Source organism: Camelina sativa, chromosome 16, assembly GCF_000633955.1.
Source record: "Camelina sativa cultivar DH55 chromosome 16, Cs, whole genome shotgun sequence".
NCBI classification, from domain to species: Eukaryota; Viridiplantae; Streptophyta; class Magnoliopsida; order Brassicales; family Brassicaceae; genus Camelina; species Camelina sativa.
In genome coordinates this window covers 1,240,553-1,257,897 of record NC_025700.1, presented here as the reverse complement: position 1 = coordinate 1,257,897, position 17,345 = coordinate 1,240,553, and the positions used below count along the sequence as shown (strand labels likewise).

The following is a 17,345-nucleotide window of genomic DNA, read 5'->3' as shown; positions in this document are numbered from 1 at the left end:
TTTTTTTTTTTTTTTTTTTTTTTTTTTGCGCGAGAACTTAAAAATTACTACTAAAAAAAAAAAAAAATCCCAAAAATATTATTAAGCCCTTCTTTCTCTCTCTTATCCGCTCCTCTCTCCTCTCTCTTTGGTCTGTTCCTGCCGCCGCCGCCGCCGTTCTCCTCCGTCAGATTCATATAATTTCCTCCGCCGTCTTCACTCATTGCTTCTCCTCCGGTCATAAAGGTACGCCACGCTTTGTATTCGTCTATGTATTTATTTGCTTTCTCTTATTGATTCTCCATTTGTTTTTGTATCTCTCCTCTCTCTATCTATGCCTCTGCTGCTTTGGTTTCGATTGTATTCATTTGATAATTTTGAATGCTATCTCTCTTTATCTCTCTCGCTCTTGTGTTAATTCACTCTGTTCCTATTTTAATTTCACTCTCCATTGTATCAATTTTAGTTTCGGCACCTCTCTGTCTATTGTTTCATTATCTGGTGTATTCATCGTCACCTCTCTATCCATTTCTAGGCTTTAGGGTTTTACGAATTCAATGATTTGAGGAGGCTTTTTCACATTTTAAAATAGAAACTTGCTTTCCCATCAAACAGAGAAACAGAGAGAGTTGAATCGATTCCGAATCCTTGATTTTAGACTTGTGATCTTGTGTGGACCTATTGCATTTTGATTTAAGTCTTAAGCTTTCTGAGTGATTAGCATGAATACGAAGTTTTATTTCTATTTCTGATCATATAACTTTTCTTGTCTATTACTTTAGTTTGCTGTTCTGTTTCCGGATATTGCTTGAAATTGCTGTCTGTGCTCTATGCTCATAGACCTACTTGTGTGCAGTGTTGGGAAACTTGAAGATCCAAGAAAAGTAATTGCTTTTTATAGTGGGGACTGTCCTATTTATTGGAACTTGACTTTGTAATATAAGATATAATCTCAACGAGCTTTATACCCCAAGACTGGGTCTACAAATCAATGTCAGAAGGTGAAATGGCCATCATCAAACCAGAGGTAAGACGTTAGTTATCAAGATAGAGAATGACGGTTAATATCGTTAGATATTTTGCTCAAAGTTAACAACCTACCATTTGCGTCATATATTTATATATATATTGTGATTAGTCTCTAGTTCTTCTCATATACGTTTACATGGCCTACTTGTTACAACATAGTTTTTTTCTCATACTAAGCGTTTTAGTTTTGAGTGTGATATTCGTTACCTTGCACCAAGACTAATTACTTTTTCTGTGGCGTCAACATAGATGATGAAATCCTATATATGGCTTGAAACTGCTGATGGCTCAATCCAACAAGTGGAACAAGAGGTTGCAATGTTCTGTCCCATGATATGTCAAGAAGTTATACAAAAGGGTGTTGGATCTTCTAAGAACTACGCAATATCTCTTCCACAACGAGTCAATCCAGCCATGTTAAGCCTGATTTTTGATTACTGCAGATTTCATCAAGTACCTGGACGTTCAAATAAGGTTTATTTGGAGGTTTTCAAATTGGTAACAAATGGCGTCATGTCGATGATCATATGCTTTTTCTTAATAGAGCTCTTTCTACTTTTAGGAACGGAAAATATATGATGAAAAATTCATCCGGATGGATACAAAGAGGCTCTGTGAGTTGACCTCAGCCGCTGACAGTTTGCAGTTGAAGCCGTTGGTTGATCTTACTAGTCGTGCCCTTGCACGAATTATTGAGGGGAAAACCCCCGAGGAGATACGCGAAATATTTCATTTGCCTGATGACCTTACCGAGGTATGTTGTGCCCAAGATCATCTCTTTTTAGGAGGTGTCATTCCTATCTACTTCTCTATTTTAACTTTTTGTTACGATTTATCAGGAGGAAAAATTAGAGCCTCTGAAGAACACAATGGATGATCCACGGATTCGATTGTTGAATAGATTGTATGCTAAGAAAAGAAAGGAATTGAAAGAAAGAGAGAAACTAAAGGTGTGATGAGCATTTTAATTATGAAGTTAGGAACTGGTTTGTAAGAATGAACTATTGTACTAGTTTTATAATTATGGCTATTTCCATGTCCTAGAATGTCGAGGTTGAAGAACATGTCGATGAGCGTTCTGTGGATGACCTGTTATCATTTATTAATGGCAGAGGTACTTTTCCTAACTTCAGTTCTCTCATGTATGTCATGCTCCTTCTTCTGCTCCGAGTTGTCCAATCCATGTTGATGGCACGACATATTGGCTCATGTCTGGAGTCGATTTTGATGCTACGTTCAACTTTGTAAATTTTTGGTAGGCTCTTTTCTAGTTGCTGAATGAGGGCCTGATATGAGATTCTCACTGTCTTGTGCTGCAATTTCTTGGGCTATTATTGGTCACTTTTCATATCAGTAGACTTCTTGCTTATGCATTTTTGGCCGAGTTAATTGATTGTATAATGCTCAAATCCTGGTTGATATCCTGTTTTCATAACCCCTCTGTGCATAGATAGATTGAAATATTTGATGCGTGTGTTTATGTTGTTAGCATTGGTTCTTGCTCTTCTCTTTTTCTACTTCCTTTTAAAGCTCTCATTGGAGAGAAGGATTATTATGTTTCACAGATCACAAGGTGGTAAAGACTTCCAAGAGCAAAAAGAAGAACAAGAAAAGGAAGGAGCAGAAGAATGGTACATCAATGGGAACATGTGAAGCTTCAGAAAAGGTTTAAACTAGTTTCTCTCTGATTGCTCCTTGGTAGTAGTAATCAAGATACTAAGGAAGTTCCTTCTTCTTAGGATTCAAAACATAATCATCCTTCCAAATCACGAAGTGCTGAGGTTGTTGACAATACTTCGTCCAGCTTGGGAGATGTATCTAACTTACTTAGTATGGAAGATGACATTTTTACGCCAAAGACTGAGTTTGAAGATGGTTATATAGATGATGAAATTGATCCAGCTTTGAAGGAAATGCTTGATAGGTAAGTGGCTCTTTTTCAAACTCCTGCCTGAGGTATTCGTTTTGTGCTGAAATAATTGATATCAGTCCCACCTCCAAATATACCTTCTACAAACCTCATATTCTAGTAATTTCATGTGATGCACCTGAAGTTCTATACGTAGATCTACATCGAATTGTGCAGCCATTAAGTGGTTAAGTGAAACTAAATAAAATTATTGAACCTATGTTAATACAGAGAGGTAGAGGATTTTGCTCGGAGATTGAACTCTAGTTGGGTTCTATCAATAGGACAAGAAAGGCAGCCTGTGCACTTTTCCATCAATGGAAATGGGGCTACAAGGCGGTTGACAGGTACATGCTATCCTTTTTCCTGGTTAATCTTTACATTTATGGGAACAGTGTAGCACAAGAAGCTGGTGAACTGCACCGCATCCGTTTTAGACCTTTAATTACGCCGTACTTCAGTATTCTACATAGCTTTTGATGGCTGATGGTAGATGTTTTGATTTGCATTCGTTTTGAACTTTGAAGGTCCAGCCGCAGGACACAAGTGAAGCTGAAAACGCTAGTCCAATGGCTGGAACAGTTTTGGTGAGATCCCCACTAGAATGTAAGCAATTAGAGAGAGTGGTGTTCCGGTCACCGGCGTTTGATGTGTGTCCTCCTGTAATTTTTTCTTTCTTTCCACAATCTGCTTTCTTTCTTCCTTCTCAGTTAATCCGGAGAGGTAGGATGCAGTTTTGTTTTGTTTTTTTTTCTAACTCCTTTTTAGTGATCAACCCTTTGTACACAACTTTTAATTAAAGAACTGGTGAAAGCATTTAGTTGGTTGGCTCATTTTTTTGTTTTTAAAAAAATTCAAGAATAATGTGAAGATGATTCCATTATCTATATAGAATTACAAGCCTCACACTGCTCACAAGATGAGAAGGAGAGGAAATCTCAAAGCAGCTTCTCCTCACACAATTGGGGTTTACAAATATGAGATACATTGTATTTACAGATGTGATCAAGATCTTTGTAGCTTTATGTTCTTGTCCTCTTCTTCTTTATGTGGCTTTTCAGGTAATGGTGGGGTCATTGACCATGCTTATGGTTTTGGATAGCAAGCCTTTGCCAGAGTTTGGTGGAGTTAATCAGGAAGGTTATCATGCCCAGTCCCATTCCGGTGCACTAGTGGATCAACACCGTAAGGCAGTTCATGAGCCAGGTGAAATGTTAAGGAAAGAAAGAAAAGAAACAAAAAGAAAGTATTCTCTCTTATTCAGGATAGCAGGTGTTACCTACCGGTAAAGAGGGTGGAGATGGATAGTTTGATTTCTCTTCCAGTACACTTACACTTGAGGAAGCCTCAGATCCTCCAAAGTATGAAATCGTACTAGCAGACCGAGAAGAGCTGGTTCGTGATGCTCTCTCGTCCTCCTCCTCGCTGTTCCTCTTTGAAACTCCACTTTCTTGATCTGAATGTGGGGAGACAAGCCGTTGAAAGTCAGATAGTAGAGCTGAGAGAGCTCGGACTTCATCCATTCTAGCTTCCCTACGTTGCACACAGACGTCAAACTTAAAAATATCATATGTTATATCTATACAGCTATGGGAAAGAGATGGACTCTGGCTTGAACCTTGTATGGATGAGATATCCTTTGCAGATAAACCGTATATGACAAGTCACAGACGCGTGTTGGCAGACAAAGATGGCTTTCTTCGATCTCAAATCCTCCATTTTACTGAAAACAGATCACCAAAAATGCCAAATTTGAGAGACCTGGTTACAAAAAGGCAGGAGCACAAGCGTGAAGACTAAAGACTCAATACGTTGAATAATGATTGTCAGAAGCTGCTCCCATGATGAACTTCCTCACTCTGTTCTCAGAAATCGTCTGCAGGATTCCCTTTTCGATCGAGTTCATTTCAACGCACAGCTTCTCCGCTTGAACCTGCAAAACCAATCTCCTTAGAAATGGCGGAAACTTCACATCCCTTATGTAAAGAAGAGTATACACACAGACACACAATACCCCTTTGCGGAGGCATATTCTAAGGTACTCATCAAGAATCTTGACTGTTTTGGCCTTTTGTTTTTCTCTGTATGCTCTCACTAATTCTTCATCTACGGTTGCAGCATCGAATTTGGTACCCACTGTGGAAGCAAAGAGAAAGATCATAAAAAGTCAATTTCGTTTAGAGCTCTCTGTTTCGTGTATAAACCAGACAGGAGTTGTTGCCTTGTTGGAGCGAGGAAATAGAAAAACTTACAGACAGGAATCATTTGAGCAGGTCGATGAACAAGAAGGATGCAGATCTTGTAACCTTGACAGTTATCTAATACCCAGGTCAGATTTGACTTGTTCTTGGCAGGTTCTCTCCCTAGTGCAACGTATATTCTCTCATCCATCACTGCTTCTTCTTCTTCCATGTTGTGCTTTTTTGCTCCTTCAAACTCCATAATGTTTTCTCGGGAAAAAAGTGAATGAGAAGATCTTGAGAATGGCTGGTTCGTTTCAGACAAAAAGCTATGGTGTTGTCTTCTTCTCGTCAAATGTTTAATATAGAAATATGGGAATCAAGAAACAAAAGATCCGATGAAGGGCATGTGTCATCCCTTTCTGGTGTTACTCTGTTCTTTCGAATATTCGATCTGGAACTTGTATATGTATGTATTATTTCTGGTGTGATTTTTACTTTTTAAATCCCTTTTAGTGTCAACGACCTAATCAAAACTCGAGGAGGTAATCAACTGTCGATTAGACCATTAAAATATATATATATAAAAACAGGTATGAAGTAAAAATTAGGTAAACATTTCACCAGATTATACAATTCTTTGGAAGTTTTATTTTATATAATCGTCAATCATAAGGGGATTGATTACAAAATAATACTGTACTAAGGTGTAAATAAACCTTAAAAAGTAGACTATTTCGATAATTGAAGGAGAGTAATTCAAATGGAGCTGCAATAAAAACGCGATCGATCGACTTCATATTTTTCTTTTTTAAAAAGGGAATTTTGGATTAAAAGGCGCGTGAGTGCTTTGCCGTGTCTGTTTCCCAAAAGTCATATTGAAATTGAAAGTATAATAATCGTAACGAATTAGTCATATGTACATTTAAATCAAAGGTGATCAAATTTATTGTCTACTAGTATCATCCAAAGCCGTCTCCCACAAACGAGTGTGACTCATACCAACCAACACCGACTAGTAAGTAAAAGACTTACAATATACCATATCAAAAAAAAGACCACAAGAGAACTGCATCAAGGTTCGAAGGACTTAAAAGAAAGATCCTTTTTGATTTGTATCTCTACAAGCAGAGGATCTGTTCAATGATTCAGGAGCTTGAAGCCATTCTTGTATTGCGGATCGAAGGGCAAGATTTGGAACCAGGCTCGTGTGAGGAAGCCTTTTGTTTATCATCGGAGAAGTCTCGTGTCCTCTCTCGAACCACCCGTTTATGGCTTCTCTTTCATATGTAAAACCATCTGCTGCTACATGTGGATCCTCCATTATATCCTGCAAGTGTCACAACAAAATAGCAGTTTCTCTCTTCTGATTGTTAATATTTTGATCATTTTTAGTAGTTTTCATTGATCTTACAACGTTTCTTACCTGTGTAATGGGACAGATAAAGTACTGAGGTGGTTCACGCTTACTCTTCAGCTTTGATACTTCTCTAAGCTCTATATTCAACTTTTCTTGTTCTTTTCTAAGCCTTTTCAATGCTTTCATGGATATGATATAACTGCCTTGAAGCTTTCTTGTCACCATATTAGATTCGGCTATTCGGATTTCGGATTCTGATCTCATCTTTACAAGTTCTTTTTTCTCTTTACTCAGTGCCTTCTCTGTTTCTCTCCTATGCTTCAGCTCCTCAAAATACTTATTTTCCGATTGTTTAGCCTTACATTTATTGGTTATAGACAATAGTTAAAGAAATTGATACTTCCTAAGCAATAAAACATGTTAGGAGGAACTTGTATTACCCTTTTGATTGCATCAACTGCAGCTTTTTCAGCTTCTTCACGCTTGTATGCCTTGAAGTGTTCTTTCTTTCCGAATTCTCAGCTTCCTCGACAGCTACTTGGATCCGAATCTGATTATCATCTTTAATTATACTTGAGCTTGGAACACTTTCAGTTCCTCTAGTAGTTATCTCAGATTGGCTCAAAGAACTTGAAGATGCACCTTCTAGACACAAGTTATCTCTTCTTCTAGCTTCCCTGCATTGATATAATACCAAAAGAAAAGAAAAAAACACTTGTGTAGTGCGACTTGTGAGACAAAGATCTTGTCTCACAAGCAGAACCCAAAGACCATTCCTAAACCAGTTACTAATGTCAATTTGCAGTTAACACAAAATAAAGATTAAGAATTGAAAATGAAGAAAGTGGTATATATCTTAACATTTTACACCAAAAAATTGGACAGACCTTGAACATATTAGATATCCATTGCAGGTAAACCATATCTGACAAGTAGCAGGCGCTTCTCTGTGAATGTAAATAGCTTTCTTGGACTGTAAGTCTCTCATATTCCTGAAAATTTTGAGTTTCAATTCAGTGATTCATCCGTATATTAGATAACCAAAAAGTCTAATTAAGTCTACACTTATCAACCACCTACATTGAATAGTGTTTATCAGCTGCTGCTCCCATGACGAGTTTCCTAACTCCGCGCTGGGATATCAATTGGAGGATACCTTCCTCTATCGAATCCATTTCGATATATATTATCTCTGCAGTGACCTGATTCACAATTTGGCTGGAAACTTAGAAACAAACACTCTTGCTCTTGTACAACCAAAGCAAATGGATATCTATAATTAAGTAATCATACCTGCATTTGCTTGCATATATGACGGTACTTGTCCAAATTCTTATGTGCTTTCTCTTTTTTTTTTTTGATGAAGCCTCAATTTCTGGTAGTGGGACATCGCTCTCGCTTGGAATGAACAAAGCAAGATAGTCCAAAATCAACCAATTAAATTCAGCACAACACAAAAAGATTGGAAAAGGATTTATAAAGTACTTACGGACTGAGATCTGGATCGGTTGATGAACATGGACAATACAAAACTCTTTGCCTCCACTGTTCTGTATCGCCCAAACGAGTGTAGTCTTGCTCTTTAGTTCTATCTCTCTCACTGCGACATAGATCTTCTCATCCACCAGCGTCTCTCTCAGGCCAGTTGCCATTGAATCTTTAGTGTCATATATAGTGACTAGAGTCCATACAAAAGAAACAAAGAGAAAAGGGAATATTTTTGCAGAACAAAGTGATAGAGATTTGATTTAACAAGGTAGTTGATGAGACAACAAGCTATTCAACTCCCAGAGAATATATAGAATAGAGAGAGACAAGGAAACAAGGCTTTCAATTACAAGACAAACACGTTACACAAACAAGGCCTTATCCCAAGGAAGTTGAATCATGTAACTCATTCCAAAGAAGCTGCCATAAGAAGAATCTGAAAGCGATAGTGTCTATGTATGTCAAGAGTAATGTCGACATATGTATAAACCAAAAGCAATACGGAAACTTGGTACATAAGTCAAAGAAAATCTAGAAATTGATGTCGTCAAAAGCCTGTGCGTAAGCTTGCTTACCTAAGCTCATATATATTATTTACTCATGTGCTTTTATAATTTTGCCCCTCATCAAGGCCAATCACTTTCTCTCTAACGACCTGGTCTACTCTCTACTTAGTCGCGTAATAATAAAGTTAGACTTTATAGGCTTTTAAGAACTCTACCTAATCAAGAGCTTACACACAAAAGCTCAAGAGGAAACCATGTTTTTTATGATTAGTTTAATAATCTAAGGACAGTGGTTATTTTTACGTACCTCCTCGTCGCCAACGCAGAGAACTGTAAAATCTGAGAATCGGTCTAAAGGGATTCAAATGATGAACACGACGAAATCATCGCGATATTCAAATCGTACGTATCGAGAAATCTTCATGTTCATTAGTCGAACCTCTCTAGCCCGATTCCCTGCTTTAGGAAGAAGAACCTAGCCGGCTTCACTATCAATTAAAGACTCTCTCTGACGGCGCGGACACTTAAGATTTTTCTTCATCTTTCGAAGTTTAGTTCTTGTTCTTTTCAGTTTAAGTCCCTTCATCTTGTGATATTTATAGATTTTATCCGCTATACTTTGTGATTTTAACTTCAATCCCATATCTTTGGTTATTTTTAAGTTGAATCCTTTTAACTTTTGAATTTTAAATTCAGTCGGTGTTAACGTTTTGGGATGAGAAATTTAAGTTCAGTGAGTAAATATATTTCAAAGACTTTTATTTGGTCAATGTCTCATATCCTTACCTCACATGCGAGTTCAGTCCACACATTATTATTATAATGAAACAGTTTTTGTGAGTTAAGATAATGAAGAAGATAAAAGCTTTGATTAATTATTCCTAAATGAGGCTAAGTGCCCGCCCTTACATAGATAGAGTTCAGAAATTAAACCAAGGTAAACATTAAACCGGGTTTAAACAACAGACCGGCATTAATTATTACTAAAGATAGAAAGGATATAGGAGAAGAGTCCGTGACATATGAAGGCTTTTTTATTTTGGCCAAATTAATAATGTCTCAGATCTTGACATGGAGTGAGGCAGACACTCGTTATTGATACAAAAAAGATATATATTTGTTTCGGTCAGTTTGCTCAGATCTTGAAAGGGTGTAAGGCAGAGGTATTGACCCCTTTAGACCCGTACATGCTTGACAACTCGACGATGGTGGTGTCCCTATACTTGGGAGGGTTTTGTTCTGTAATAAGCTCTTTGATGGGTCCATATACTCGAGGATCTTCCTTCATGACAATGCTGAACAAACATGCCACTGAAATCCGCGGTTCAGCTGCTCCATTTGCTATTACCCTGTGCTCCACGCTTCTGAATTTGTCATTGCTTATAAGCTGCACAATAAAAATAAAAATGTTAAAGTCACATTTCCGTCGTCTAAAATCATTGATGAAACGTCGTTCTATCAATACAAATTAAAACAAAGCTAAAAGGTTACTAGTAATTTATATAACCTGAAGAAGATCTCCGACGTTGACGACGAGAGCCCCAGGGACGCGAGGGACATCGAGCCAATATTGGTCATCATGGAAAACTTGAAGCCCTCCGACATTCCCCTGAAGAACAATGGAGAGAAAAGAAAAATCGGTGTGCTTGACTAAGCCTAGAGTAAGATCAGGCTGAGGGCAAGGTGGGTAATAATGGCCAAACATGACCAAAGACTTGCTGCAATCCATGTCTTTGAGGTGTTTAGGGTTTAAGCCCAAAGCCTCTGATAGAAGCTCAAAGAGCAATTCCACTAATTTCATTACTTCTTTTTTGTACTCCATCATAATCTTCCTGCCACATCAAAAAGAATTTTTGATTCAGATTTTAAGAGCTTTTATCAATGGCTCATCATCATGTATTTAGAAACACTTTTCAATCAAAATGAATTTGTACTTGATTTTGAAAGAAATAATCTTTTATATATCATTTTTTTTTTAATTAGGAACTATTTTTTTTTTTTTTTTTGGTTTGATAAAAGCTTTTCTTATAAAACTTTAGAAACCCGTTTGTAGAAGAGTTGGACCTTACCCACAAATTGGAGGCAAGTCCTCTGATGTGGGAGGATCCGGGGCCATATAGGCACACATGGTATCTCTCCAACTCGCCGCCTGAGAGGTGAAGAGATCATAGTTACTGTAGTAAACCATTTTTCTAGTGTGATCGCGAGAGTAGAACCGTTTCTTTAATTCAGCGTCTTGCTCGTGAAACCCGCGAACCCCTTCGTTCACCTTCTCCAGCACGTCGAGCGGGATCCCGTGATTAACCACCTGGAAGAAACCCCATTTGTCCGCTGCTTCTCCTATCTTGTCCACCAAGCTTCTTCGCGTGTCTGAATCTTGATTCTTGAAGTACACTCCTCCTTTCAAATCGATGGTTGGGATCGTGAGCTGTGAATCTCCTAGTGGTGGTTTTGGGCTTTCTAAAAGAACCGGAGACGCAGTACGGAACATAGCTGGAACCTCTGAGATTCCAGAATCAACAAGGCCCTTCACGCCTCCCATCGTCTCCTCGAAAGATTTTAGTTGAGTTAAACGATCAGTTGCAATGGTGGCTGTTGTTGAATCCATTGCTTTTTTTTTCTTCTTCTTTCTTTCTACGATTTACATCGACATACTTAGTCTTATAGTATTTTTATACTTGTCATACTGACTTCAAGCCTTCAAAGCATCAAACTATTATTAACAAAATACAGTATAATATGGCCACCATCAAACCATAATTAACTAATACATTATAATATGGGCGATGACCCGTGACCATCAAACCATTTTTAACAAATACAGTAGAATATGGCCAGTGACCTGTGATCATCAACCCATTAACAAATTCAGTCTTTTTATAGAATACTTTTTGTAGTTCATAATTCATCATATATAATATTAAAATCTAAGGTGATCATATCTATATTTAGTATATGTACATGCGTAGCCACCCCCACAAAAGAGTGACCACAAATACCAACAATACTACTATGTCTATACTAGTGATATAGAGTAACAACTATTAACTACGAAGGGGAGGCTACGTGTTGTACCCTCTGTGCATATAGATATATAATAATAAAATCAGAGAATTTTGAATAGACAAAATTTACAATTTTTATTTATTTATGATAAATATATTTGTCACTCTGATTAAGGCGAATCACTTATATTTCTTTACATGAAGAATATCTGTTCAATGATTCTGGAACCTGTAGCCATTCTTGAATTGCGGATCGAAGAGCAAGATTTGGAACCAAGCTTGTGTTAGGAAGCCTTTTGTTTATCATCGGAGAAGTCTCGTGTCCTCTCTCGAACCAACCACTTATTGCTTCTCCTTCATATGTAAAACCATCTGCTGCTACATGTGGATCCTCCATTATATCCTGCAACAAAATAACAGTTTCTTTCTTATAATTACAGCATTTTGATCATTTAGTAGTTTTCATTGATCTTTTGTAACGTTTCTTACCTGTGTAATGGGACAGATAAAGTACTGAGGCGGTTCACGGTGGTTATAGGGAGACACCTTCTCTTCCTCGCGTAGCTTTGATACTTCTCTGAGCTCTATCTTCAACTCTTCTTGTTATTTTCTAAGTATTCTCAACGCTTCCACTGATAAGCTATACTTGTCTTGAAGCTTTCGTATCACCATATTAGATTCGGTTAATTGGATCTCGGATTCTGATCTCATCTTTTCTATTTCTTCTTTTGCTTTCCTCAGCGCCTTCTCTGTTTCTTTCCTACGCTTCAACTCCTCGAAATACGCAGTTTCCCATTGTTTAGCCTACAATTTTCGTTAGAGACAGAGTTATAAAAGTTTGATACGTCTATGCAAAAAAAAAAACTTGTTAAGTGGAAATTTCATACTACCTTTTTGAGTGCGTCAATTGCTGATTTTTCAGCTTCATCACGCTTAGAAGCCTCAAAGCGTGCTTTCCTTTTGGAAGTCTCAGCTTCTGTGACAGCTACTTTGATCAGATCATCATCTTTAACTATACTCGACCTTGGAACACTTTCACTTCCTCTAGTAACCTCGGATTCTATCAAAGAATTTGTCGACGATGCACATTCTAGATACAAGTTCTCTGTTCGTCTAGCTTCTCTGCATTGTAGTATGACTTGTGAGACAAGTAAACGTCAAAGACTAATCCTGAACAGTGACTATCTATAGTATGTTCAGCTAACTCAACAAAAGATGAACAAATGACTTAATTAGCCAAGCCTTGAACTAATTAGGTATCCGTTGCACGTAAACCATATCTGACAAGTAGCAGGCGCTTCTCTGTGAATGTAAATAGCTTTCTTGGACTGCAAGTCTCTCATTTTCCTGCATAATCCACGTTTTAATTCATTCGCTGATCTGTGTTTTAGTCTTTATAGATAACAAAAAAAGCATCCTACACTTATCAACCACCTACATTGAATAGTGTCTATCACCTGCTGCTCCCATGACGAGTTTCGTAACTCCGCGCTGAGATATCAATTGGAGGATACCTTCCTCTACCGAATCCATCTCAATATATATTATCTCTGCACTGACCTAATAACGATTTAACTTGAAATTTAGAACCAAATCTCTCTTCTACCATAAAAAAAAAAAAAAAAAACATGGATATATAAGAAGTAACCATACCTGCATTTGCCTGCAAATATGAAAGTACTTGTCCAACTTCTTCTGAGCTTTATTCTTGCCTTTTCTATAAAGCCGCAATTTTTGGTCGTCCAACATTGCCCCCACTTTAAAATGAATAAAACAAGATAGTCCAAAGTTAACCAAATATCCTTAATTAAACTCTGCATTAGTAAAAAGAATAAGGAGATTTAGTTTACTTACAAACTGAGATCTGGATAGGTTTATGAACATGGACGATGCAAAACTCTTTGCCTCCACTGTTCTCTATAGCCCAAACGAGACTAGACTTGCCCTCTAGTTTTTTGCCTGACACTGCTACATAGATCTTCTCATCCATCAGCGTCTCTCTTTTGCTAGTTTCCATTGATTCAACGATATCTCCGCCTTGATTTCTTAAATCGCCAACCATTTTCACTATTTCTTGGATCGGAATCTTTAATGTTATGGTCACTCCGATCCATATAAAAAAGAGAACAGAGTATTTTTTTTTTGCGGAAACAAGCGATAAAGATTTGATCTAACAGAGTATTTGATGAGGCAGGCGATACTATGTATATATATATATATATATATATATATAGGGAGAAGAGGAAAAGGCTTATTAGATACACATATCTAATCACGAAACCGTGTTTAATGAAAGCCTTATCGCAGAAGCTTAATCAGAATAATTACGAACAATGGATAAGCCTATGACTTTCAATGAGAGCCGACCAAAGAATCTCAAAGTAATTGATGGTCTCTGTCTTTGTCAATAGAAATGTCAACATTACGAAACTGAGATCAAAACTTCAGATGATAACTTAGTTTGATGCCGTCAACGGCTGCGTATTATTACGGCTATGCCCTTAACTGTCACCCGCTTCATAACGACCTCGTCTTCTCTCCCGCGTAAAAATTAATTTATATTTTTGTTAAATGCTAATTATTTTTTAAGCTATATTAAGAGTTTAGTACAAACATATTCATAGAGCAAACAAAGCTAACGTCCACATTTTTAGTTGATCAAAAGATATAGTTATTTTAGTTTCATGTGAAAATGATAGTTTCAGTTTTTTTTTTCTCCTTTTGCTGTCAAACCAGTTATTTAATTTACACGCTAAATTATATAAATTATTAAAGTAAATACATCATCACTTACATCATAGTTTCAAAGCTAACTAAATTACACAACCAAGGTACATGACACGAATCAAGAGAAATTTTTATACACAAATTTACTCTTACATGGACCGGAGGGCGAGTGAATCTCATGCGCGGCGATTTTTTCTCTCAAAAGCTTCCTTCTTCTGATCACAACCTCATGCGCCGACGTCGGGTCCACCGTCAATTCCGGTGGCGGTGAGGACCCTCCGGTCCATGGTTCTTCATTCGTGACTTGTTGCATCATCTCGGCGAAGCTGTTGGACGAAATCAAGGGAGCGGTGGAGAGGAGAAGCATCCGCGAGACGCTGACGGTAAAGAGCTCTACCGGAGGTGTTGCTACGCGGAGCGGAAGAGGGAGATTCACGACGAAGAACGAGAGAAGAGGGTAGATAGATCTGGAGATCGGAGATTCTGGAGGTTTCACCGGATTGGTTATGATAGGGGAGGTAATCTCCGATCTGGTGAAGCTAAGCCACCGTCGACGGTCCTCTTATCTACTCCATGCTGCCTCTCTCTCTCTCAAGACTGAGCATGGATCCTCCACGACAAAGGACATATCGGATCTCTTCCTCCTTCTCAAAACGGTTCTACGGTGGCAGGATGGCAAACGGATCTTGGATCACCATCTCCGTTCGGTTACCGTCGTCCAGGCTCGCCGGAGGTCCTGTTCCGGCCGAGTATCTGCAATTATGGATGGCAGCTGCAAAACGAGTTCTTCGTTTGTAGATTAGAGTTTCACGTAGTACCGGTTTAATCCGGTTGTTGTAATCCGGCTGGTTTTGTTTTTCCAACGGTTTAGTCCGGTTTGATGTAAACGAGTTGGACCCTTTGGAATTTTTGTATGGACCTACTCCAGAAATAGCCAACTGAACATTATATTTTTATAATTGAATACCTTTTAACAAAAAAAATACTATTACACTAGATTTTTTATAAAAAAATTGCACATCGAAAAGATACACAGTACACTTATAAGTTTAGTTAATTTGGTCCCTGAACTTTGTGATTTTAGCTTTAGTTCCTGAACTTTGCAATTTTAATTTTTAGTCCCTTATATATTTGGTATTTAAAGTTAGTCGTCCCCTCATTTTTATCTTACGTTTAGTCCCTCAACTTTTTTTACGAATGTCTACAATGGGCCAGTGTATTTGTTTATTTGTCGGCCCGTAATAGTAAATGGGCCGTATGGGATAGGCCAGTTGTTGTTTCTCACCCAATAAATAGATTTTAATGATTGTCAAAAAAAAAAAAAAGAAGATTTTAAATTTTTTAGGTTAAACTTTAAAGTTTGAATGGGATAATAGTTGGTGAGACTATGATGACTCTCTTCGTCCAGTTCTTAGTTTTTGTCTTGTTTATAGGTTTAAAATATCATATATTCTTAATCATTATGGACACATATATTCAGATATTTACTTGTTTATTGGGTACTAAATTATTAATCGATCTGAAATTTTCTTTAATCATAATTAATAATGATTTTGAACTTGTAGATATGATAATATATATACAACAACGCAATTATACCTCTTTTAGTAAGGAAACATACATCGCACGAACCTAACTCAATCAATATACAGTTTTTGCATATTTTTAAAAGCTTTTTTTTTTATGTACAACAGTGAATATAATATAGAGGTATATCATGCATACAACTCGAAATAATTACGTACAACTAATCAAATTATATACAAAATTGGGTTGAGTTAGTTGTTAAGTACCTATTGATCAATCACATTATCTGATATATATAACGAGATGGCGTTAATATATTGGTGTGTTTTCTTCGCAAACAGCCAATTTTCGTGGACCGAGTAAAGCATCAAAATACAAAAAATCGATAATTAATTAGTGCTGATAATATGAGACCGTCCACTAGTGATGTTTTAGTTTCAACAGATTAATATATATTCACACATTTTCAACTTTTTCGACATTTTACGTTGCAACTTCGGTTGAATCATCGCATGTTGATGGCAGCACTTCATTTTCGTAATGATATCGAAAGTGCTTATTGATTATCGAATGTTTAGTCAAAATATGTCAACTTCAACACAATTTATGTAAGGTTTAAAACGTTAATGCTCGAAAGCTATGCTATCAAATGTAAATATAAACCATAAGTATATTTAAAATATCAAAGCTTTAAAGATTTTATTCGAATAAGACCAGGTTATAACAACCCATAAAATAAAAATAACCAGCTTCAGCCTAAATATAATGCAAAAAAGTTGTATTAAAAAAAACTCAATTCAAAAGATTCATTTTACACCCTTTTTGTAACATATTTTGCTCTATGTAAAAAGAAAAATGAAACCTAACTTTATTATATTGATATAATGCACCTTTAAGACAAATATAAAAGGTGTGTAAAAAAGACAAATTGAAAAGCTTATGGGTTTTGGGGAGAATCCTATGAAAAATAAAATGATTGGTATCCACTTACATAGCTTTGTAGTGTTTCATTGTTTTCTATTATGTTGGGATACAGATGTAATTAAAGACCAAACGTCGTCGTTCATTATTCAAGTATCTCAACGAACATTTTTCCCAATCCTCAATAATACAAAAATTGTTGATGATGATTTTATAATACAAGTTTCAGGGTGTGTGTTTCGTTTATAAAACTGTCGGCATGTATTAACTTCAATTGATTATTACATTACGTAAATGGACATTATAACTACTAGTGCATATAAGTACAAAATTAAACTATATACATATATATCTGCATACATTAAAATAAACAAATAAAAACAAAATTTAATGAGTAGGTGATTAGCTAGTGGTATAAACAAAGATGAACATCGTTGTATATTTTATCATGCTAATTATAGTATATGTCAGAGTCATATCATAAATAAAAGTTTGGCAAATGCTGTTCTATTGTTTTTCTTAAAAGTCCAATCTAAATTTGTGTTATTTAATTATAACAATTTAGAGGGTAGGCAAACCTCGTGGCGGTAAATCAAGACTAAGGATTAAAACATCATATTCGGTGTTTGTTTAATTTTTTTTCTTCATTTTGTATCTAAAACTGGGAACATAAACATGAACGAGACTGGGAAAAAATAACACTATTATTAGCAT

General features: G+C 36.7%; 4 protein-coding genes and 1 pseudogene across 5 annotated transcripts; 1 reads left to right on the top strand and 4 right to left on the bottom strand.

The window, feature by feature from the left end:
- On the top strand, positions 73 to 3,750 carry LOC109124648 (SKP1-like protein 21). Its single transcript, XM_010470773.2, has 10 exons — positions 73 to 225; positions 836 to 1,006; positions 1,258 to 1,482; positions 1,571 to 1,762; positions 1,848 to 1,958; positions 2,053 to 2,122; positions 2,574 to 2,674; positions 2,748 to 2,932; positions 3,149 to 3,264; positions 3,445 to 3,750. Exons 2-10 carry the CDS (start codon positions 971 to 973, stop codon positions 3,465 to 3,467), a joined length of 1,059 nt encoding a protein of 352 aa, XP_010469075.1. The 5' UTR covers positions 73 to 225; positions 836 to 970; the 3' UTR covers positions 3,468 to 3,750.
- On the bottom strand, positions 3,779 to 5,631 carry LOC104749180 (U-box domain-containing protein 33-like). 2 transcript variants are annotated; one of them, XM_010470772.2, is made up of 6 exons: positions 5,170 to 5,631; positions 4,932 to 5,053; positions 4,729 to 4,850; positions 4,536 to 4,640; positions 4,201 to 4,450; positions 3,779 to 4,086 (listed from the first exon to the last, which is right to left on the bottom strand). In XM_010470772.2, the coding sequence occupies exons 1-6, from the start codon at positions 5,357 to 5,359 to the stop codon at positions 3,991 to 3,993; spliced, it is 885 nt and encodes a 294-aa protein (XP_010469074.1). In that variant the 5' UTR covers positions 5,360 to 5,631; the 3' UTR covers positions 3,779 to 3,990. The 2 variants fall into 2 exon arrangements, with proteins under 2 accessions (XP_010469074.1, XP_010469071.1); XM_010470769.2 differs by having other exon boundaries at positions 4,729 to 5,053.
- Positions 5,956 to 8,375, bottom strand: LOC104749179 (annotated as a pseudogene).
- Positions 9,338 to 11,269, bottom strand: LOC104749178 (1-aminocyclopropane-1-carboxylate oxidase homolog 8-like). The gene is made up of 3 exons (XM_010470768.2): positions 10,521 to 11,269; positions 9,959 to 10,283; positions 9,338 to 9,838 (listed from the first exon to the last, which is right to left on the bottom strand). The coding sequence occupies exons 1-3, from the start codon at positions 11,057 to 11,059 to the stop codon at positions 9,587 to 9,589; spliced, it is 1,116 nt and encodes a 371-aa protein (XP_010469070.1). The 5' UTR covers positions 11,060 to 11,269; the 3' UTR covers positions 9,338 to 9,586.
- On the bottom strand, positions 11,509 to 13,625 carry LOC104749177 (U-box domain-containing protein 36-like). Its single transcript, XM_019237996.1, is given in 7 exon segments — positions 11,509 to 11,859; positions 11,946 to 12,260; positions 12,347 to 12,578; positions 12,699 to 12,803; positions 12,895 to 13,016; positions 13,110 to 13,213; positions 13,311 to 13,625. Coding segments are annotated over 7 exon segments (1,305 nt in total). The 5' UTR covers positions 13,519 to 13,625; the 3' UTR covers positions 11,509 to 11,640.

Bases quoted from the DNA above. Each gene is read 5' to 3' on its own strand.
- LOC104749178 (XM_010470768.2), bottom strand. From the start codon at position 11,059: ATGGATTCAACAACAGCCACCATTGCAACTGATCGTTTAACTCAACTA. The intron at 10,284-10,520 runs GTAAGGTCCAAC...TTGATGTGGCAG, and splicing joins GACTTGCCTCCAATTTGTGG to GAAGATTATGATGGAGTACA. The intron at 9,839-9,958 runs GTTATATAAATT...TTTATTGTGCAG, and splicing joins ACGTCGGAGATCTTCTTCAG to CTTATAAGCAATGACAAATT.
- LOC104749180 (XM_010470769.2), bottom strand. From the start codon at position 5,359: ATGGAGTTTGAAGGAGCAAAAAAGCACAACATGGAAGAAGAAGAAGCA. The intron at 4,451-4,535 runs GTTCAAGCCAGA...TGTGCAACGTAG, and splicing joins GGATATCTCATCCATACAAG to GGAAGCTAGAATGGATGAAG. The intron at 4,087-4,200 runs GTAGGTAACACC...TTGATCCACTAG, and splicing joins CATCTCCACCCTCTTTACCG to TGCACCGGAATGGGACTGGG.
- LOC109124648 (XM_010470773.2), top strand. From the start codon at position 971: ATGTCAGAAGGTGAAATGGCCATCATCAAACCAGAG. The intron at 1,483-1,570 runs GTTTATTTGGAG...TTCTACTTTTAG, and splicing joins TACCTGGACGTTCAAATAAG to GAACGGAAAATATATGATGA. The intron at 1,763-1,847 runs GTATGTTGTGCC...ACGATTTATCAG, and splicing joins TGCCTGATGACCTTACCGAG to GAGGAAAAATTAGAGCCTCT.